At 37.6% G+C, this 23,761-nt stretch overlaps 1 protein-coding gene across 4 annotated transcripts in view; it reads left to right on the forward strand.

The window, feature by feature from the left end:
- The window catches only part of WDFY3 (WD repeat and FYVE domain containing 3), a 270,313-nt gene that overhangs the window by 204,780 nt on the left and 41,772 nt on the right, over positions 1–23,761 (forward strand). For 3 of the 4 annotated variants that reach the window (XM_065914492.1, XM_065914493.1, XM_065914496.1), the window contains 11 exons: positions 322–551; positions 1,635–1,744; positions 3,309–3,491; positions 4,570–4,727; positions 5,936–6,013; positions 7,429–7,656; positions 13,742–13,795; positions 15,979–16,147; positions 19,168–19,331; positions 22,107–22,255; positions 23,392–23,512. In XM_065914492.1, coding sequence (XP_065770564.1) covers positions 322–551; positions 1,635–1,744; positions 3,309–3,491; positions 4,570–4,727; positions 5,936–6,013; positions 7,429–7,656; positions 13,742–13,795; positions 15,979–16,147; positions 19,168–19,331; positions 22,107–22,255; positions 23,392–23,512 — 1,644 coding nt within the window. The remainder of the gene's footprint in view (positions 1–321; positions 552–1,634; positions 1,745–3,308; positions 3,492–4,569; positions 4,728–5,935; positions 6,014–7,428; positions 7,657–13,741; positions 13,796–15,978; positions 16,148–19,167; positions 19,332–22,106; positions 22,256–23,391; positions 23,513–23,761) is intronic. The other variant, XM_065914495.1, reaches the window with a different exon arrangement.

Raw genomic sequence — 23,761 nt, forward strand, 5'->3', positions numbered from 1 at the left:
GGAGACGCTACCCAGCTGGCACTCCCTCATGTTCTCAGGGAGGCTGCTTCACTCCCAGGAGGGCTGGCAGCTCTCCTTCCCACGAGGTTTATTTACACATAGCACTCATCTCCTGACATCACGTTTATGTGTCTCTTGGGCTCAGAACCTAATAATAGCAAGTGCTCTGTATTTTTTGTTAATAACTCGGTACCCCAGTACTCAGCATGGCGTCTGGTACACAGTAAACCTAATAAATGTTCATGTGAATGAAAAGAGGGTTTGGGGTTTTGTTTTTGCGTTTTTCCATTTTACTAAGTCAAGTATCTCTCACATCTCTAGTCAAAGAGAAGATCACAGGGGCTGTCACTGGATGCGGTCTATCACTGCCTCAACAGGACCATCCTCTACCAGTTCTCGCGGGCGCACAAAACCGTCCCGCAGCAAGTAGCCCTGCTGGACTCCCTCAGGGTGCTGACTGTCAACAGGAACCTGATCCTGGGCCCCGGAAACCACGACCAGGAATTCATCAGCTGCCTGGCTCACTGCCTCATTAACCTGCATGTTGGGAGGTAACTTTTAGGTTCAGTTTAAGCTGGTCTTTGTTTTATTAATATTTTTTTGATGATAACATTTCTTTTTTTCTGTAATCTCAGTTTTACCTAAAATTTCATGAGAAGGTAAAAGACAAGTATTGAATTTTTGCTATGAGATAATGAGTAATTTTTTTTGTTTGTTTTAATTTCCTATATCTTTTCTTTTTTGTTCATCACGTGGCATATATACTTTGAGAAAGACTGTTTGCTTTCAAAGTAATTTAGATATGTGCTGTCAGAGGTGAAGAGGAGTAGAAGGATAGGAATGCAGTAAATAAATGCAATATGGGTAAAATTCGTATTTTTCCATTGATTGTTTTGACAGATATTTCTTTGGTGTCTTCTGGGGGGCAGGCATTGACTTAGGGACTGGGAAGAAATCTGAGTATTTCTTCCTGTGGCAGGTCTTGGAGCTCACAGTCCAGGAGGAAGGATCAGTAAGTAAGCACAGCCAGTCAGATGCCAAGTGCTCTGCTAGAAGCACGGTGCTCGGGGAGCAGGTGACAGGTGGCCCCTGCCTGGGAGAGACACACTGCTGAGTTACAACTTGAACCTGGTTGAGGAGGAAGTTATTCGTCCCGAGAAAATGAGGAAGAGTGATAGCAGAAGAAAGGGTTCACCTGTGTGATTGCCCAGAGGGCAAAAAGAATACAGCGCATAGGAAACTGAACGTATTCCACTGCTGCTGGAGCACCTCAGAGAGATGGGAGAGGGAGCGTGGACATACGAGAAAAATGTCCATAAACGAACTTTTTGTAATTTTTAGGTAAAAATGTTAATAGTCCTCACAAAGCATCTGAAGTAGTAAGATGCTCATCTTAATGCTATAATTTAGTTTAATTACATCTAGTCAAGTGGATTTGTGTTATCACTCCTTAAAAATGACATTTCCGTGATAAATTAGAAGTCCTGTTTTGTGAATCTGCCCAGTGTCTGTCTGCCATTAATGGAACTTTGTGACAGAGCCAGCATTCACTTGTGTCTGCAGAGTAATAGTCATTACAGTTTGCAGCTACAATAATTTCCTTCATAGAATTTAAACTGCCTGGAATTTTCTAGCAATGTGGATGGATTTGGACTGGAAGCAGAAGCCCGCATGACTACATGGCATATAATGATCCCCTCGGACATTGAACCAGATGGTGGTTACAGCCAAGATATTAGTGAAGGTATTTATCTCAATTTGCCCCCACACCTTTCTCTCCACTCATTTCTGATTTTTAACAGCTTATTAACCAGAAATGTATTAATACATCTTTTATTACCCAAACATTATCGACCAAAGATGTTTCAGTATTCACTTACATAACAAATCACTGGCCACAGGCGTTAGTTTCTGCAAAAATCCCCTGCTTGCTAATGTGTTAGGATATAGCCAAAAAAACTAACTTTCAGAAACTGCCAACATTGACAGTCTGTCTCCTCGTAGGGCACCAAAATACACCGACATGCTGGGTGTATATCTCCTTATACTAGGATGGGTAAACCACTAACAACTGATAATGCTTGCCCTCCACATTTCATAGGAACACTGGAAAACTTGGTGGCACATTTGCACAAGTAGTAGCACAGACTACTACAATGACAAGCATTGATGCTTATCATTAACAGAGCCAGCTATTGGTAGTATTAGGCCAATCAAAGAAGAGGCAAATATTGCTTGAGACAAGTTGTCAGTACTACCATTTTTATTCTTTCTTCCTCTCTTTTTTAATCTAGTTCTCCCACTGATATTGTTAAGTTCCATTCTTTGAAGTCTTTGGGTGGATTGATTTCTAATTTCCAACAGTGTTCAGTTGAAAAGATTAGATAGTTACAGAAGTGCTTGTGTCTCTAGCAATCTAGTGTGGTAGTTCTACATATGATTTTATCCTTTGTCCAGTTCTCATTCTTTCATTCATTTAAGCATTAATTTGTTCCGTTATTTCACTAAAATTTCTTGAATCCCAGTGATTGTTTCCTCCCAAGGAACTAAGTCTAGAAAACCGGTTCCCAAAGTGAGGGGCTCAGACTAGTAACATTGTCATCATTTGGGAACTTGTTGGAAAAGCAGATTCTCTGGTCTGACTCAGATCTTCTGAGTACTCAGTACTCAGATACTCTGGAAGGTGGAGACCAGCAATCTGTTTTAACAAACTCCCAAGTTCCTTCTGCTTGCCAAATATTGACTGGTCTAGAGCAGTAGTTCAAAGTAAGATGGAATTTAATAGTAAAAACTCTAAAAATGTTTATTATTTCTTTCCTTTTGCAAACTATTCAAGAACAGTTAACTTATTGGTGAGTGTACTTAAATGTTGGATTGTCCAAAAAGTTTGTTCAGGTTTTTCCATAGGGTAGTATGGAAAAACCCAAAGGAAATTTTTAGCCAACCCAATATTTGAATCCAAAATTTACTTTTAAGTGAGGAGTGTGTTCTTTTCTTTCAATGTAAGCTAGATAATAAAATGTATATCTGATTTCCAGTTTTATAAGTTAAAATGCACTCCTTTTGCTTGAATAGAAAGTTATTTTAAAGTTTTCCAAGTAGCCAGCCACGTTTTTGGTTATCTAAATAATCATTTTCTTTCTTTTTTTTTGTTTTTAACTGAGCTGGCTATAATGTGAAGCTTTTTTTTTTTTTTGGATGATTAAGTACTGTACATCTAAGTTGAAATTCTTAGATGTAAAACAAGAAAAAAAAGTACTAACTACCCTTGTATTATTTTTGATCGGTTGCTGTTTTTCATTTCCTAGGGCGTCAGCTTCTCATAAAAGCTGTCAACAGAGTTTGGACAGAATTAATTCATAGTAAGAAACAAGTCTTGGAGGAGCTCTTCAAAGTCACTCTGCCTGTGAATGAAAGAGGCCATGTGGACATTGCTATAGCAAGGCCGCTCATCGAAGAAGCTAGCCTGAAGTGCTGGCAGAATCATCTGGGTAAGAACGCTTACAGGTAGCATGTGACCAAGAGACCTACACATGACTGTCCTTCATGGGTGCCCTTTAGATATGAAATTAAAACTTTCCCCAAAGGATATTATGATGGCAGTAGAAATGAAAATCAATACAGTATAGCCCATTCTAGAATGATTATATTGTATTGGGCTTCCCTTGTGGCTCAGCTGGTAAAGAACCCACCTGCAATGCGGGAGACCTGGGTTCAATCCCTGGGTTGGGAAGACCCCCTGGAGAAGGGAAAGGCTACCCACTCCAGTATTCTGGCCTGCAGAATTCCATGAACTGTACGGTCCATGGGGTTGCAAAGAGTTGGACACTACAGAGCAACTTTCACTTTCAGAATGATTACGCTGAAATTAAGCTTTTCTTAGATTTTTGTTTTTTAATCTGAGATGTGTTATACACCAGGCATCTGTGAGCTTGGTAAATAATACATAGCTCACAACTTCAGTGTGGTCACCATCTTGGCTACGACTCCATATCCCTTATCTATAATTCTGAAGTGCCAAAAACCCTAAAAATCCAAAATGTTATTATTAATTTGATGCCAGAACTCACTTGTTGGCAAAACCTAACCTATCTTTGTTTATCCTACTAGGCATGAATATTCATACATTTTGTTGCAGAAATATTAATTATTATTTTATTCATTATGGTTTATTACTCTAGATCCTCAGGTGGTATTGTATAACATATAGTATACATACAGTATCACCTTTTTAAAGTCCAGAACTTTTTAAATTCCAAAGTATACACAACACCATAGACTTTAGGTAGGGCATTGTGAATTGTTACTAACATAGAAATTGATGACAGTGAAAATAAATTTGCATAGCATTGCAGAGCTATGAGGTTTCACCCAAATGTGAGTCCAGCCAGTACAATAATTATTAAGCAGCTATCCTTACACAAGATAAGTAAATGTCGTATCTAAGACAGCATTTACAGATGCTTTTGATAAAATGTGCTGTGTAACTATGATGAGAAAGTATTAAAAGTAAGGCAAGTAAATACATGGAGAAATTGTAAAATACTCTTACTAATTTTATTTCTGTAGCCCATGAAAAGAAGTGTATAAGTCGAGGAGAAGCTTTAGTGCCCACCACACAATCCAAATTGTCGCGTGTCAGCAGTGGCTTCGGTCTTTCCAAGTTAACAGGATCAAGAAGGAATCGAAAGGAAAGCGGGCTTCATAAACACAGCCTTTCCACCCAGGTACATCGTTTAGTTTTATTAATGATATTGGAACTTTGTTTAGTTACTAAACAAGGTTTAGTTACAGTGTTTTATATAATACACTTAACACATATATATATACACTTAACACATATATATAATATATATAATTTTTATATATATATATATATTTTTATATATATTTTATATATATATATATATATATAATTTATATATAATATATAATACACTTAACACATACAACCATATGATTTGAATGGACTCTCTGCATTTTTGCTTTAGGACAGAGAGATAACTCTGATTATGGGGTCTTCTCCCATTTTATTATGATACAGTTGCACTATGAATGTTGTGTATTTGATCCATGTCATGGATGAACATGAGATTCAGATATTGATATATTGTCAGACTGTAGTTTTTTCCCAATTTTTTCAAGCATTCAGTAGTTCTATTATTCATAGTTATATAAATTTTAAATCAGTAACAAAATGACTTTTTTAATAATTTTATTATACACACCAATTTTTAATTTTTTTTTAAACTCCTCCACCTCCAGCATTAATTTCTTCCTCATCATACTCTCTTTGCCATCTCAGAATCTCAGTGGCAACAGTGAAAAGTGTCTGGGAGAAACCATGTGTATGAGTTATTCCACGTGTCAGGTCGGGCTCCCTAGGAAGTGCATTCTGAGAGGGGGTTTAGTGTGCAGGCTGTTTATTAGGGGTGCCCTTGATATTTGTGGTAGGGAGAAGAAGGAAGCATGACTGGTTACGGGGAAATGTCAGGGTACAGTGCAGGTCTGGCGACAGATCAAGTAGACCCGAGTGGAGCGTTTGTACCAAAATGACCTGGCAGAGTTGACTTGTACTGAGCTGAAATGGCTAAGCCCGCTTGCCCCCAAATAAGCCAGTGATTGTGGAGTACACCACAGCTCTCTGCAGCTGAGATGATCCCTGAAGTACAGACAGCACACCCAGAAGCTGTGGCTGTAAGCCCTTCCTTGAAGGAGCAGTAGGGTTTGGGGTGTTGGGATCTGAGTCCGTCACATACGCCTTCATCAGATTCATCAGATAATTCATCCTTCACAGTTTTTTGTGGGATATTTAGGATGTTGTTGTGATGCCTTTAACAGAATTTTAATTAACTGCCTTATTTCAAGGCTAGTTAACATTTTCTTTTTCAGAAAATCCATGAAATATTAAGACTCTTTTTCCACCCATTATTAGGAAATTTCTCAGTGGATGTTTACACACATTGCTGTTGTTCGTGACTTGGTAGACACACAGTATAAGGAATATCAGGAGGTAAGAGTCACAACCATAATAATGGTTTGTTTTGCATTTCTCAAGTGAGAAAAGACTGTTCCCCTTGTTATCTTCCTACTGCTTTTAAGAGTAAGTTGCTGAACTGCATTCATCATCAAAGGTGATGTTTTTAGTTATTCCTGGCAGCAGCTACTTTGGCCATTGGTTTTAAGACAGAGAGTGGAACTTCCTTTGGGCAAACTGCATTAAAAAGTGACAGACTGGAGATCAGCACAGCTGAACCCAAATAACGTTCATGACCATCATATTTCATGTGTCTGTTTCTAACAGAAATTAAAATTCTAAAACATTAAAACATAAAAAGATTTTTTTTTTTATTATAAGTGCTTGGTAATTTTGTCAATAAAAACTTCAGTGAAATCTTCTTGATTAATTCATAACTACTCGACAACTTATCCTAAGTATTTTATTCCCATGGCAGCTAAGTTGTATGCATTAAGGATTTCTGAATGATAAGCTGCTAGTATTTTATGGGCATGATACTAGATACTTAGTTATTACAGATGATTTCCTTCCGCCAAGAACACATAAGTACTATTACAGTATTGCATAACATCAAGATGACACCTTCAGTGACCATTAGGGTTAGTTATATAAAGAGATCTTTATTCCTAGACTTAAAGTATGTACTTATATTTCATGAGTCATTAGATGAGTTAGTCATAAGCATCTACTCTTGAAATGTTACACAGTTTGGCATTTGACAAATAGCAAGAAGTTATTCCACAAGTCATAAATTTCCCTTGTAGTAAGATGATTTGGATCTCTCCCAGTGGCCAAGTGAAAATGGTTTTCCTTTTCTTTTTCTATAAATGTTAAGTTCCCTATCAGAGCTGCATGTGTATATTCTTTACCTAAAAGTATTGGAAATGTTACAGAGATTACCAGTTATCTAGTGTGTTGGCAATATTTCTTGACCCGGCTTTGTAGATTTTCCTTTATTCTTGTTCTGGTAACTAACTGCTTTACAATCTGGGGTGGGGAAGGGGATTCAGCCTTAAATTCCTATCTTTATTATCTCTCACCAGACAAGCCGTTACATTGTATTTTCATAAATAATATTGCCATCTTCCCTGTGTCTTGAGTTACAAGTTTCTTCAACACTCTGGTCAAGTGTACTGCACAGGCTACCCTGTACATACCTTCCACGGAACTTGGTGCTAAAATAATCCCCTTGGACCATCACTAAAACTCCACCTTCTCACAGAATAGCTTATTTTAGCCATAAACAAGTGTAATTTTACTTTTATGATACTGACTGAAATGGCATGCATTGGGTTCTGTTACCAAGTACTCACTTGGTTTTAAGCTGTTTATAGACTTTTAATTGTTGCTCCTGCTTTTGCTTGAAAACCAACCTGGACTCCCTTGCACCCCTACTCCTACTCCCTCAGCGTCAGCAGAACGCCCTGAAGTACGTGACGGAGGAGTGGTGTCAGATCGAGTACGAGCTGCTGCGGGAGCGGGGGCTCTGGGGCCCCCCCATTGGTTCCCACCTGGATAAGTGGATGTTGGAGATGACAGAGGGGCCCTGCAGAATGAGGAAGAAAATGGTGCGAAATGATATGTTTTATAACCATTACCCTTACGTACCAGAGACGGAGCAAGAAACCAATGTGGCGGTGAGTGCTCAAAAGTCAGCGTTTCTCATGGTGGTGTCGTTTCCCTTCTCTTTTTGCAAGCATTTTCTCTTATTAGATCAGTTACGTAAAATACCTGATCTAGAAAATTTGATGAACTGTATTCCGTTGGCACTGTCAGGATGGTGGCGATGGAATGAAAAGATAAGCAGGGATTTCACAGTGAAGCGGTTTAGGTTGGAGACCCTGGAGCCGGCTGCCCTATCAGTAGCTGATAACCTAGTATCAGCCACTTGAACCTCTTTAGGTTCTGCTTTCTTCACGCCTAAAATGGAGAAAAACAGCGGTTCCATCTTAGAAGCCATTAGGAGGATTAAGTGATTAAAATTAGTCAAGTACTCAGAATAGTGTCTAGCACAGAATAACCACTATCTGACTGTTAAGTAAATAAAATAACTTGGCCACTAAGCAGTATTCTTTGAAGAAATGCAGAGCGCAGTTAAAGAATGATAGTAGCCTGAGTGTCTAGATCATCCCAGTTACGTTGAGAAGCTTCATCACTGGTTCCGCTGGTATAAAACAGACAACATTTGCCCTTAAGTTCCTTTTTATTCAGACAAGTTGCCCTTCCTAAAGCCTTCATTCAGATTTTTGCACTGACCAGAAAAATGTTATCTATAAACTGATCATGATTTAAGAATCATGCTTTTTTTATTTTTTTTTTAACATTTGGGAAAACACAGTCTTCCCCAGTAAAGTCACTACAAATTTAGGAAGAGAAACCCCTTCACAGTTTAAGTACTTTAACATTCTTGACTCAAACATGATTCTCTCAACAATGGAAGAAACCAAGATTTATAAAGAAGACTTGGCACATGTGTCTTCTAGTGAGAAGATGGTGTAATATGAGACAACTTGGATTGTTCCAGGGCCTCTTTTTTCCTCAGCCAAAACCTTGGCTTCATTTATCTTGTGCTAATTGACTCCACTTTGTTCTGATGCTACTTAGAATATCATAAATCTTAGACCTGCTAATATATAGTTGTTTATGATAAGATTGCTCCCTAAAGTTTATTTTTCTCAAAGCTATTTCATTCTGTCACATATGCCATACTTGGTAAATTTTAACTTAAAGCACTATAATTTCTCATACTAGTGCGCTCTGTAGAAAAAAAATGTCCACCCATATTTTTGCAGCCTTCTAATAGCACCTACTTTTTTCAGAGCAGACGAGCAGTATGGTCTCTGATTATCCATCCATTTTTCCCAAGTAAATAATTGAATAAGAATTTAAGCCTGTAGCAATTTGATAAAATATTTTTTATGAAGTCAACACTCATTCAAATTGAATACATTCAAGAATATGTGAATAGAAGATGAATGTGCTCTCTTAAATATAAGACCATTCACTGTATAACTGAGGTGTGTACTTTCTGAGTTATATAGCCATAGGTTTGTTGTTTTTTTTAACCATGTGTACTCCATTGCTTCTTATAAGAGTGTCATTTGTTTTACAAAAGTATTTTCGAAAATTTGTATCGGAGTATAGTTAACTTACAGTGTTGTTAGTTTCAGCTGTACAACAAAGTGATTTAGTTATACATATACATACATGTCTTCTTTTTTAGATTCTTTTCCCATGCAGGCCATTACAGAGTATTGAGTAGAGTTTGTGCTATACAGGGAACTCTATACCTGCCACAGCAGGTCCTTATCAGTTATCTGTTTTATGTGTAGTAGTGTGTACATGTCAATCCCAATCTTCAATTTATCCCTTGCCCCCTCCTTACCTCCCAAGACCTTAAGCTACAAAAGTGTGTTGAAGTTCTATATCAGATAAAAACATAATAACCTATTCAGAGTTCACACTTACAACCTTAATATCATTAGCATTTTACCTAAGCAAAGGAGTTCATCAGCCTGTGAAATCTATAAACAGTCTCAGAAATAAGTGTGCACCATATGGAACTTCCCCCCTCCCACACACACACACAAATGGGTTACACATTGGGAAATACAAGGCAGTCGAGAAATGTTAGAGATACATTTACAAAAAAGGAAAAAGCAGGTGGGAAGGGGAGACAATTACAGATTGTGGAATTCATGCTGCTTTAGTTCATGTAAAGTCAGGGTTAATCTACTATGATGACCTGATGACCTTTTCTGAATGAATAATGGTTTTGGTGGTGCTAGTTCAAAATCTTCTGTAAATTTGAAACACCATTGAATCTCCACTCTTTTTTATGGAATATGCCACCTGGCAATATTGACATCAAGGAAAATTCCAAAAAGTAGAAGCAACTGTTTCACTAACTTCTATTGTAAAAGAAAAAAGAGCAGAGACTTCCTAGTGGTCCAGTGGCTAAGACTCTTCACTCCCAATGCAGGGGGCCAGGGTTCGATCCCTGGTCAGGGAACTAGATTCCCACGTGCCACAACTAAGAATATGCGTGCCACAACTAAAAAAGATCCCATGTGCCTCAGCGGATACCTGGCACAGGCAAATAAATAAATAAGTGATAAATATTAAAAGAGAGAGCGCGCGCAGATACTTACAAGCACAATGAGCAGAGCGCTTACTTACAATTTCAGGGCTCTCTGAAGCACAGTTAGGTTATTATCCCAATTTCACAGATGAGAAATAGAAGCCTAGAAAATTAAGGAATCCCTTCTAGGTAGCAGGGCAAGATAGAATAGCTATAGGTTGATAATTCCTCAGAAATTGAATCAGTCTTGAAAAAAGATTCCAATCTCTGGTGGTTTTGAGACATTATCAATAGACAGTGAATCTCTTTCAGAGAGAAACCATATACTAGAATTTTTTTCTCTTTTTATTTGCAAAGATTTTTTTGATGTGGACCATTTTTTTAAAGTCTTTATTGAAATTGCTACAACATTGCCTACATGTTATGTTTTGGCTTTTTTTTGGCCACAAGTCGTACGGTATCTTAGCTCCCAAACTAGGGATGGGACCCACACTGCCTGCCCTGGAATGCTAAGTCCCAACCACTGGACCACCAGGAAAGTCTCATATATTGGGTTTTTTCTCTCTAATGCTGAAGGGCATATAGAGCTTAATAAGTGCTGAATGAATGAACTTCTCAGCGCTCTTTCTTCCTAAATTAGAATTTATCTATTGCTTCCCATTCAGTATTCTTACAGAATTTTCCTAATTATTCTTGCACTACAAAAGGCTAGAGTCAAATTTTATGGGGTGTAAAGTTTCTATAACTTGGGGAGGCTCTATAATAAAAAGAGTATGGCATTATAAGTACAAAATCGCTAGAGCCTCTCTTGCAGGGGTTTGAAAGGAAGCATGGGAAGTGAGGACTGTTGAGGTATAAGCTTCATCAGTTTCATAGTAAATTCTCCTCTGCTCTGAACCATTTTGAATATTGCCTCCCAGAATCAGAGACCAGTCATGTCTTCCCTTTCTCCTCCTGGAAATGTGCTGTTCTCCTTATACACATCTTTATTAAATATAGGCAATACTTTTCGCAACCGAACAAGTATTTCAGTATAACAGGTACTAAAAATTGCTTTTGAAGCCTCTTGAGAGGTATAATGGGTTCTATCTGGAGTAAGGACAAATGATTTGACCTTCGCCTTATTTATTAAGAACAATCATTGTTTTAAGTAACATTTAACTCTCTAGTCCTGTTGCTTGAGGTGAACATACAGTGATGATTTCAAAGTTATTTCTTGTTTTAAAATCTTTGATGTGTTAGAAATGAATCAAGTGATTATTTCTTTGGTCATTGTTTCTTAAACCTGGATAATGCTACATACTGTGTTAGAAAATAGCTTATCTTTTATTGTAAGTTTTAAACTTTATTTTTAAGTTAGATGTTTGTTTATAGAATGTAGAGAATATTTTAGTGTTTCATTTGCCACAGGATTAAAAGCTTTGAAGTTTTGTCAACTAAAATTATTTTAATGAGAACAAAAATTAATTTTGTCCTGAGAAAAGTTGTGTACATGTGGAAAATTCTCTAATCGCACTTAAAAATAATTTATCCCCTTTGCACAGAGACTTTTGTTGGGGGGTTGATTTCAAATCTAAAATAGCTATACTGAGTTGTACTATAATTCTGTATTTTAAGTGGTAATATTATTTATAAATATTAAGAGGTGAGCCTGGGAAATGATGCAAATACAAAACCTGGTGGTTTTTAAGCAGCTAGCTGCTCTGAATCCTGAGGAAGGAGAATAAAATTCCATATTTTGCCACTTAAAAATTATATTTAAGTGCTAAAACCAGATTTTAATTCTACAGTCCTCTTATTTTAACAGAATAATAGTCTCAAACAAATTTACGGTTCTTTGCAAATATTGGGATAAAAACCTCATTGTTTCCCTTTAATGTTGAGCTGCTCAGGGCAGAAGGTAAACAACTCACCTAAGTTCCTTTTCTTGTAATTAAGTGAGTCTCCTATGGCTTCCTCTGCATGTATTTTTAAATGCTATGTATGAACTAAGCAGCTCAGGAAATTCCATTGCCAAGAACAGAGAAAACTTAGAACTAAAGGAACTATAAAAGTATTTTCTAGAAATTCTGACATTGAATTTCTGTGTATAAACATAATTATAATAATGATTTAGTTATAAAATTTTTTAAGTAAAGAGGACTAAAATTATTAGTATACATATACCTTTGATGTTGAACACTGTACCTTTTAGTAAAATTAGAACCTCAGTTAGTGGCTCAGTAAACAAATACGTATTAAACCAGCACTCCATCATATACTCCAGGGAACATACCATCATGTACATGTCAGACCCTGACCACATTCTAGTTGGGGATATATATAGTGGACATCAGAATTGGGTTTGACAATAGCAGTTGGTACATTTTGCTATATTGGTTTATCACACTTCTATCCAGTCCATCTTATTTTTTAATTAATTTCAAAATGAGTTGGAGAATCAGTACCCTTCACCCCTAAACACTTCCACATGTGTAGCAGTAGAGTTCAGTATTTGTTCAGAATTCTTTTTTTATTGACATGAATTTTACATAGATTGAAGTATGTAAATCCTAAGTGTACCATTCAGTGAGTCTCAACAAATGTGTAGTAATACTCGTGTAACCCAAACCTTTACCACGATTGAGGACATAGATATGTATTTTAAAGATTATCTGTCAACCTAAGGTATGCTTTTAAAAGTTCGCTTTTAAGGAGAGATGTTTATTAAAACCACATTAAGTACTTAAAAGTATGCCCAGTAGTTCCATGTTTGTTTTTGCTGTGAGAAGCAAACATTTATGAAAGCATTTGGCCCGCTCATATTTACTGTAAGGCCGGGTACTGGAAGTCATCTCCAAATACAAACTGTGAAAAGAAGAACTGGAAGGTTGCTTGGATGTGTTATTGTCCGTCTGTAGCTATCCGTATGTATGTTTACATGCACAGGCCACACACTGCAGCTCAACAGAGACTGCCTTCTTGTTACTCAACTTCATTCTGAGAATAAAATGCAAAGCAGCTACCTTATTGTTTAAAGGTAATGTTTACAGAAACTTTATGTTTGGAGGCTGATGATCCAAGCTTCCTTCCACTTTCAGCCTCTCTGGGATCTCAGTTATGAAGGCAGCAAAGGAAGTAGGTCCTCTGGCTTTTAGGGAAAGGTGTTTTTTCACTAACAAGCACTTAGTGATTTCTGTGGTTTGGGATAATGTAGATAATAGCTCAAACCAGTTGCTTCTGTTGCAAAACAGATCGAGAGATAAGCATAGTAAAAGCTAGGTTCAAGATATTAATAATAGCTGGAACTAGGTTCTATTATCCAATTTTCTGTGATTTTCCTTTAAAGCCGTATAAAGAGTTGTCTATAAATTGTCCATGACACTGGCAGCCTGTGCTCAAGTTTTGTCTGTGTGACTTTGAAGTCTGTCTTGTTCAGTAACGTTGAGAATTTTAGCAGTTATGTTTTACTTTAAAACTACTTTCGATAATTGAGAAAATAATCACAAGATGCTAAGTGATTATTCCAAACAGCTTAGGATATCATATTAATTTTGTGTGAGTGCATCTTCCATATTTCATACAGTCCTCAAGAGTATTTTATTTTTGTGTTGTTCTGTTATTTTTTTCTGATGTGTCTATACTTAATACCCTATTTTCAGTCTGAGATCCCAAGTAAACAGCCTGAGACACCTGATGATATCATTCCTCAAAAGGTAAACCACAAAATACCATAAAAGAATGCAAAATACTTACAGTTTTTGTTTTTTTTTTTTAATTTCTTTGTTTTGGTTTTGTTTTATTTTATCTTAGTGCATGGTAGACTAGACTAACCTAAAGAGATAACTTTCAATTTGCTATTTCTATAAATTCTGTAGAGTTGAAAAAAGTGAATTTCATTCCTGTTGAGAGATGTTCTCGTCTCTCTTGCTTTGGTCCAAATAGCTTTCTAGGATCCGTATGCAGCTCACTAATAGGCTGAATATCCATCGCTCTCACCGTGAGAAGTGTACCGCTTCACACCTAAACTAACAAGTCCCAAGCATGTTAGTAATGGGCAGCCTGACACCACCAAGTTTGTTTTCAATTACTCATTTAATTCTTCTAGATACTAAGCAATATATATTTTGAGAATGCAAGTGTATTCTCTTTTAAAATTACTTTTTCAATCAGAAGGAACTAAGTAGAAACTAAGTGTATGATCACTTTTTAAATACAATTTTATTTCGATTTAAATTTATATAATTGTTTTCTTTTTGCAGCAAGAGTCAATACATAATCAGTTTTTTAAAAAAAAAATGCAGTACTTTCCGACACAGAAATTTACCTCAAAATATTTGGGGGAGAATACTTTTAGTTCCAAATCAGATATGAAGTCAGTATCCAAGGAGATGTTGTCCCACATCTGTTAATTCATTGTCTTGCCCATCACTAACTATGCTTTCATCTTTTTAAAAATGAACAATTTTGAGTTGAATATAATTGTTAAATCTTGTGTAGAGAATTGTTACAATACAAAATTAACTACCCTGCTTTCATTTCAAAAAATACTACAATATTCTTATTAATTCATCAGATTCATCCTTCCATAATTTTAACATTATTTTGCATCATTTCAATACTTCTGTGTTACATATTCCAGTTTTCATTTGCTGCATATCATTCATCAGTTAGCTTGCAGCTCTTTTCATACTGATTCTATACCTGAAGTTAAGGGTAACGGTGGCTTGAGTTAGGTATCTTTTCACCTCAAAATTGGTTCAGTATTTTAGTCTAAATATTTCATCCAGTTGAACACTTGTTTTCCAGTTTAGTTCGAAATCATTTTTTTAAAAGAGTTTTACTTAAAATAAGTATTTTTGTAGACAATACATATTAACTATTTGAGTTGGAGAGTTAGGCTGATAGAATATTTCCAATTAGATATTCTTATTAATGAGGAAGGAAAGTAATGTTTAGAAAGAGAAGGTCTTTAAGCATGTTTTAAACTCTTATCTTTTTCTTAATTGTTAATTCAAAGTCTGGGTCATTCTGGTCAAGGAACCTATATACATATAAACTTTTCCCTTTGGTCTTACATTTTTATAGGAAATTTTAGATCTTAATTTCTCATTGTCTTGTTTTAAGAAAAAAGTTTGGGTCAACTGGAAAACCTGTTCTTTAGGATAAATATTAATTATTCTGAAAAGAAAATGCTCTGTATTAAACACCAAAAAGTTAAATCTCTTCTGATGTTTCTGGGTGATTAATTTCTTCTTCAAAATGGACCTAAGTATGTTTTTTATACACTCATTTAGTTATTAAGTTTCTGGATCATATTCTCTTACACAACAAACAACAGGGTTGTTTTAGCAAATGAGAGACAGAAACTGGAGTGGCAGGCAAACCAAACGGTGTCGTCTGGCCTGGAGCCGGTGAATTCCATGTTGGGTCAGGACTCTCTGAAGGGTTGGGCCATTTCCAGTGGTAGGGTGAGACATGGGAACACCCAGAGGGACAGGGCAGCTCTGGGTTTCTACCTCCAAGTATCTGCAGTAAACACACAGGAAGTTCCTACCAAAGAACTTTAGGCCTAAGCTGTTTACTTGGGGCAGAAGCAAAATTCCAGGCTCTCCACAAACCAGACAGCCCCTTACAACGTGATGCTTTCCGACACCGGGCATTCTGTCTACTGTGCTGTACTAACCCATGGAAACATTTGACAAAAGATGATGTTATTTCTTTATTGGGGAAGAACAAAACTACTAATATTGTTGTTTTATATACATCTTCTAAAAGTCAGTGCAATTTAAAAAGAGAGAAACTTAACCCAAAAGCCTGTGCATTTACTATGTATAAGTGCAGTCTGTTAATTCTCGAAGATGAATTAGCTGAGCACTTTCCTTTTGCTGTTCCTTAGAAACCTGCTCGATACAGAAGAGCCATAAGCTATGACAGTAAAGAATACTACATGCGACTAGCCTCCGGCAACCCAGCCATTGTGCAGGACGCCATCGTAGAGAGCTCTGAAGGCGAAGCTGCTCAGCAAGAACCAGAGCATGGTGAAGACACAATTGCCAAAGTCAAAGGTCAGCAGCCTTCCTCTCTGATTTGCTTAAAAACACTTGGGAGCATTCCTTCTACTCCAGCTCACATGAAAAATATTAGCCACTATAAACAGTAGGAAGACCCCCCTGGAGAAGGACATGGCTACCCACTCTAGTATTCTTGCCTAGAGAATTCCCTGGACAGAGAAGCCTGTCGGGGCTTTGTGACCATGGGGTCACAAAGAGTTGGACATGACTGAGCAACTATTTATATATTATAAACAGTAGGGCCAACCTTAAAAGTATCTGCACATATTTTATGTGTCAGCCTTCTTAAAGATGGATTTCTATATCAGAACTAAAGAGACTGGCTCTTCTTTATAGCCTACAGATGAATGTCATGTACCCATTGGCTTGATTTTTTTTTTTCCACTATATCTGGCAGGATTCTCCCTGGTACCTGATGTTTTAAGTTAAAGCCCTAATAACTAAGTAAATATTATAAAATTAAAGCAGCCATTAAATGTGTCATTAGTGCATGTTAGCCAACAGTAAGAAATAATGGTCTTTTCTCCTATGAGCCAGAACAGATTATTCCAGATCTATACTTTGTGAGCCTAGTAAAACCTGCATATGATCAAGGATTGGACTAAAATGGCCATGGACTTTTTGATTCTGGACATCTGTATATGTGCGCCCTCTGCCCTCTTCCTACAGCTTCTCTGTGAACTGGACCTACCCCAATTTTGTCCTAAGATACTGGTCCAGCTGTCCTCCTCTGAAGCCTTCTTGTTCAGCTCCCCTGGCTCCAATGGCACTTTGCTCATATCTTTTACAGCAATTTGGGTGATTTTATGTTTTCCTAAATTAGCAGTTTCTCAGCGGCAGAGTTTATTTTTCTCATCCCTTTATAGATTTTAACACATGTCTCGCACACGGTGGAGACTCAGTCGATGTTGTAAAAGTAAAATCAATCCATTGGTATTTTTTAAACCTCTGAAGTATCATAAATTCAAAAGTCTTGGTATAGTCTATAGATTAAGCCCTGGAATGTGAATTAAGAAGTGTAAGTTAAAAATTATTTTCAGATTTCATTGATAAAAACCTAATAGTATATGGGCCATGTCAACAAAAAACGTTTATCTACAGTTGTGGTCGATTTCTCCTATCATACCTATTTTTTCTCATGATGACTATGAATTACTAAATGTTTCATAAGTGACCTAATATTTTCATAAAATCTTTGAAATTTTTAGTAGTTAAACAGAGTTTTCAGTCTTCTTATTTCTTGACACTGCATCAGCAAAGTCATTGAGATGGGTCCAAAGGTGTGTTTAATGGCTATAACCAAGGTATATAATTCACAGAGTTCATGGTGATGTGTTTGGGTCATTGGCATTTAGCTTCTCTTAGCCTCATTTTCCTAATTTTTAATTGAGCTAAAACCACAAATATTGGTGTTAGTGCTATAATGTACAAAATCGTATGCTAGATATAGAATTGGAGGTTTTGATTCATCAAACTACAAATAAAGCAGCTGGAAGCATTTCCCCTGCTGGATGTCCTCAGCAAGACTAGCTGTTTCTTGTTTGTTTATTGTGCATGCGTGCTAAGTCGCTTCAGTCATGTCCAACTCTTTGCAACCCCATGGACTGTAGTCACCAGGACCCTCTGTCCATAGGATTCTCCAGGCAAGAATACTAGACTGGGTTGCCATTTCCTTCTCCAACTTACTTATTGTAGTCTTTGATATGTGAAAATAAGGTTCTTCCCAAGATAAAGCAGAACCTCTGACAACTTGGGTTCAAAGGGTAGGATTCTAGTAGATATGTTTTTCCAAAATTCTTAGAGCAACTATAATTGATATATGTAACATTACTTCTGAGGAAGCAAGCTAAAGAATATTAAATGTGAGATTTAGAGTTTGAGTGTTTCCTATACTTTGGGATATCACTGATTACCTTCATCCTCAGATTTTGATTTCACCTCCTGTGATTATCAATAAAATTATCAAAATGTAGGCAGTAAAATGTTAACTTATTGGGCAAATTAAAGTATCCAGCTCTGTATCAAAAAGAATTGTGTTCTGACTCTTTATGATCTGATGAGTTAAACAAATTCATTCGTGTCTGAATGACCATACTGCCACTTGTAACATGAGTCTTAAAATAGCCCTCATGGGCCCTCCATGTAGGTGGGATCTCTTCTAATCATGTTTATAACTTGGTGTCCTTATTCTTGTTTCTGATAATGACTGACCATTTATTGATGGTATCCCCTCAGTAAAACCCACCTGTTAGCATCACCCCGTTACCATTCACTCTGCTAAGCTCTCTGTTTATCATCATCATCATCATCTGACACTTGCTGAGAGTTTAACGATCCTAAGCACTTGACCAGAATTACCTCATTTAGTTTTCCAACAGTCCTCCAGGTATCCAGGAGAGATATATTTTTGTCCTGTTTTTATAAATGAGAACCCTCTGAGATTCAGAGAGGGCAGATAATACTTCCAGGTCATACAACTGTTTAATACCAGATCTGTGCTGAGTTGGGGGGGTGTTTTTTGCTTTTTTTTTTTGTGGGGATGAGGCGGATGGTGATTGGTGTTTTTTATTTGCTTTGGTTTTGGGGTTTTTTTTGTGGTGGTGGTGGTGATTTTTTTGGTCAGCACTGGGTTTTCATTGCAACACACAGGCTCTTTGTGGCAGAGAGTTTCTCTAGTTGTAGCTCATGGGCTTTAGAGTACTTGGGCTCAGTAGCTGGAGCACATGGGCTCTCTAATTGCAGCCCACGGTATTAGGTACCCTGGTGTTAGTTACCCAGCATTTAGGATCTTAGTTCCCTGACCAAGGGATCGAACCCATGTCCTCTGCATTGGAAGGTGGTTTCTTAACCACTGGACCACCAGGGAAGTCCCTAGAGCCTGTGCTATTGGCCACTGAAGTGTGTGCATGCCTTCCTGAATCCTTTCAAATTGTACAGGTGGGACTCGTGGAGACTAAACAGCTTCCCAGTGGCCCCCGGGAGACCACATGACCCTCTTGGCTCTTGTCCTGCAGGACTGGTCAAGCCACCTCTCAAACGGTCTCGGTCAGCGCCGGATGGAGGCGATGAGGAGACGCAGGAGCAGTTACAGGACCAGACGGCCGAGGGCAGCTCGATAGAAGAGGAGGAGAAGACGGACAATGCCACCCTGCTGCGCCTGTTGGAGGAGGGCGAAAAGGTGCTGGGCTTCTGGACAGGAGGGGTTACGTTGAGTGGTTTGTTTCCCTTTTGCAAGACAGCTGAAGGGTATTTATCTGGCAGCCAAAGAGACATATCTCAGCCTCTGCAGTGAAATCAGTATTAAGCCCCCTTTTGGGTTCAGCACTCTCATCTGCAGGACTTTCTCACCTCTCTGGACGCCAAGCAGCATGAAGTGGCAGCAGATACAGGATGAACATCGACACCTAGTTCACTGTCTTCCTCGGTATACCCTTTACCAGAGTGCAGCTCTCCCCTTATTTCTGTTTCAGTCTCATGTACACAACCTGTTCAGTAATTTGGTCCCGTATTTTTTCCTACCCCTCTGTAATTGCACCAACAACTCAAGCAGCTTCAACTAGTCCATCACCCCCAAGCCTTGAGCCCATCACCCATAGCCTCATATTTCACCCCTACACTCAGCTTCACTCACAGAAGACTACTTTGCCTTCCTGTGTCACTCTCAACACCTTATAACCTGCCACCCCTCCAGGCTTACTTTATTGACTCTGCCAAGTGGCCTGAGCCCCTGTAGCCCTTTGTACCTTGCAGTTCATTCCATCCATGCCATTGGTTCTTTAATCTGTGCTTCACTCTTTGCATTCTCTGCATAAACGCCCCTGTCTGTCGCTCACATCACCTCTCTCCCTGTAACCCTCGTTTGGCACAGCTTCATTTATTTGGAGTCTTTAGTACTCAACACATAGGAACTTGCAGGTTTTGCCAGCTCAGACATAAATACTCTCCTCTAAGCTTTTATAACACTCTATGTCTTTCACTCTTTTAGATCTTAATTTTTAAAATTCTGTTCAAATATATAGAGCCTGATTAATCTTGAATGAGAACATAAAAAGAGAGAAAAATATTTGTAACTATAAAAACCCTATGTCTATCACCCCTTGGAGAAGGGAATGGCAACCCACTCCAGTATTCTTGCCTGGAGAATTCCATGGACGGAGGAGCTTGGAAGGCTATAGTCCATGGGGTCACAAAGAGTCAGACACGACTGAGTGTCTAACACTTTTACTTTCTTTTATGTCTGTCACTCATTTTATTGTGTTATGATTCTTTGTTCCTGTGTCTTTCTCTTCCCCTAGACAGTGAGCTCTTTGTAGGCAGACACTGTTTCCTTACTTCTATCCCAGTGCCTTGCACAGCTCTTAATCACCTGATATACACTCTGTAAACCTTGAATGAAGGAGTGTTTGTTTGAATGAATAAAGGGATAAAAGAATGAAGGATTTGAATGTGTAGTATCATGTCTTTGAAGATTGTGTTTGCCTGTTATAGTAGATTGTGGTATAACCCTTGAAATATTATTCACTAAGAAACAGTAACTAGAAATTAGAGCTTAATTTTTTCAGATTCTGTTCAAATATGTAGCCTGATTAATCTTGAATGAAAACATTAAAAAAATTGTAACTATAAAAGTACAGTAGGTCTGAAGGGAGCACATGGTGAGCATCTGGGGGATTTGGAATGTTCTGTTTCTTGTTCTGGATGCTGCTTGCATCATATTTTAAGCGTTTGAAAATTCTTCAAGGTATGCACTTAGGAAACAACATTTTCTGTGTCTGTTTTACTTAAAATAGAACTATTTTAGAGGTATGTCAGGTTTTTTTGCTGTAACAGTCTAAATTTTTATTGTAGTTCACATGTGGTGTTGAAACATATTTATCTATTTTAGAAAACTTATTTTCTGATACTGTCATATTTTAATCTTCTGTTCTTGTGAGTACAGCCTTTGCTGTAATTGCTTTAAGCTTGAATAGTGCAGGAAGTACATTTAGACTGACATTCATTTGACAGTTGTTTGACTCTGATTCAGTTGCTGATTTTTTTTCCTTGACTCATGTTAAACTAAGTATAAGCAAGAAGGAATTTTTGCTAAGAACTAGATCCTGCCTGTTGGAAAGAAAACAATGGTAACATTGAGGGCTTTAGCAAGTCCGTCCTTCTATGAGGAAAACACAGCTTCTGCCAAGTTTGACTTTTTACAATGGCACCACAGTCTGCCAGGCAGGCAGAATCCAGTGGGGAGCAAATAGAGACAGATTCCAGAGGCTGTTATGGAAAAAGAGGAAAGTAAGCTGTGTGGAAGAGAAGACAGCCAGCAGTTGCTAACATGATTCTGTACATTCTCTTACTCTTAGGACACGCCACTGAAGTATATTTGAAATTTACATGAAGATACAGAAGCCCAGAGACATTAAGAAATCTGACCAAATCTCTAGTTAAATGACAAAAACTAGAAAGTCACTCGGGAATGTCAGGCTCTGCACACCTTTCTCACCCTGTGTGGCCTGCCTGGCCAAGGGCACAGTTGTAATCTCCCCACATGTGTGCCCTGGTTCCCCTTCCTGCAAAGTTTCTGTCTGTCTCTCTCCTCTTCTAACTGGTTCACTGACTCTGGAACCTCATACTCATGTGTCTGGCACAGAGTTAGTACTCAGGGAGTATGAGGATAAGTGGACTGAGTGGATGGATGTGAATAGAAGGTCGTTTCCTTTTACTGAAGTCAAACTGCAGCTCGAGACTGCAATCTTAGCTGTTCTCTTTATTATGTTTGCACTCAGATTAATATGCTTAGCCCAGGGGGTGCCATCACACAGTAACATCTTGGTAAAATTTTGTTTATCCGTTAAATCCATGTTTAAAAACCTTTTGCTTCCTTTGTATTTTTTTTTTTTTTAAAGAAATTGCCTGATTTTTTTTAAAAAACTACACTAATGAATGTTTCTGGTTTTCTTAATAGATCCAGCACATGTACCGCTGTGCTCGAGTCCAGGGCCTTGATACCAGTGAGGGGCTACTCCTCTTTGGTAAAGAGCATTTCTATGTGATTGATGGATTTACAATGACAGCAACCAGAGAAATAAGAGATATTGAAACCTTACCTCCAAAGTAAGTAAATGAATGAAGAGACAAAGTATAGCTGTCTTTAGCAAACAAGTTAACTACGTAGTTTTGTTTTCTTTTTAATGAAAAGTTATGTTTTAAGTAATGCTATCTCTCAGTTTGTATGCATCCATCATTACATATTCACAAGAGTAATAGTTCAAAGCTTTAAAGGACAAATTTGCCTTATTTATCAAAATGAAAACTAAATAAAATGTATTGCTATGCATTAATAGCATTAGATATAATACAAGTTCCTGCTATTGTCATCTGTATATTTACAAAGTTATTCTGAATGTGTAGAGTTCTTTTTTCAAATCTCAGTGCAAACACCATTATAGCAAAAACACAGGCAGCTGTACAAAACTCTAACAAAGGTAAGAACGCCCATGTCCTCTGAGTACCCTAGAAGCAGTGCGACCTATACACAGGCAGGAATTAACTGGCTAAGTTGATCCAGCTTCCTTTTCTTCCGCCAGTCCCATGATGGACGTGATACTGGGCAGTGGAAAACCCAGAGGCAGACAAAACGAGAAGGAAGATAAAAAGCTAAAGACTTAGAAAATCAACATGCTCTTCTCTTCCTCTAACATTTTGAACACCTAACCTACATCATGAATGTGGACAAGGTCATCTTCATTCCTAGGAGATAATTTCACATTATCATTTTTAGCAGCCATCAGGGCCACATGGTGACTTTTATGGGCCTCTTTCTTCTTGCATGTAAAATTATTTAAAGCGATGTTTTCTGATTGTGTTGGTTTAAAGATGAATATATTCACTTTATATACTACAACATTTTCTTCTACCTAAAAATTCAGGTTTTTTTCTTTTGCTTTTAAAAGATATTAAAACATTTTCTTGTACCCTTAAAAGTATATGGGCCTTGGCACTGTACCAGCTATGCCTGATAGATATGCCCTGACAGTAATAGAATTTTTTAAGTTATATTCACCAAAGGGGATTTCTAGTATACTGAGTTGCTAACAAATTACTCTGTTAAAAGTTTTTTTTTTCTTTAACTAAATATTCAGATGCATTGTGTCCTGCTTTTCACATGTTGAAAATAGCACCCGTTTGTTGAACAGTGAGTTTACCTCTTGCTTTGTTTCTGTTGCCTCCTTTTTCTGGGATGCCTCTAGTATGCACGAGCCAATTATCCCTAGGGGAGCCAGGCAAGGCCCCAGTCAGCTCAAGAGAACGTGCAGCATCTTTGCATATGAAGATATCAAGGAAGTGCATAAACGGAGATACCTCCTGCAGGTTGGTTGATTTAGTAGAAATAAACGTTTTGTCATGTTCCTTTATTCAGAGGATGTATACGTGATAGGCTCCACTTTATTCCTTAGAGTACTGGATTTGGTTGTGTGATAAACAAGCTCATGTCACATGTGGCATAACTTTATAATACATCCCTTTGGGGAAAAAAAAGCATTCTAAAACTTTGAGTGATGTCTTTGTTATCCATCTTTCCCTGTAGTTATCCAGGTTTATATTTTTTACATAAAAATT

This window comes from Muntiacus reevesi, chromosome 22 (genome assembly GCF_963930625.1).
Source record: "Muntiacus reevesi chromosome 22, mMunRee1.1, whole genome shotgun sequence".
Classification (NCBI taxonomy): domain Eukaryota; kingdom Metazoa; phylum Chordata; class Mammalia; order Artiodactyla; family Cervidae; genus Muntiacus; species Muntiacus reevesi.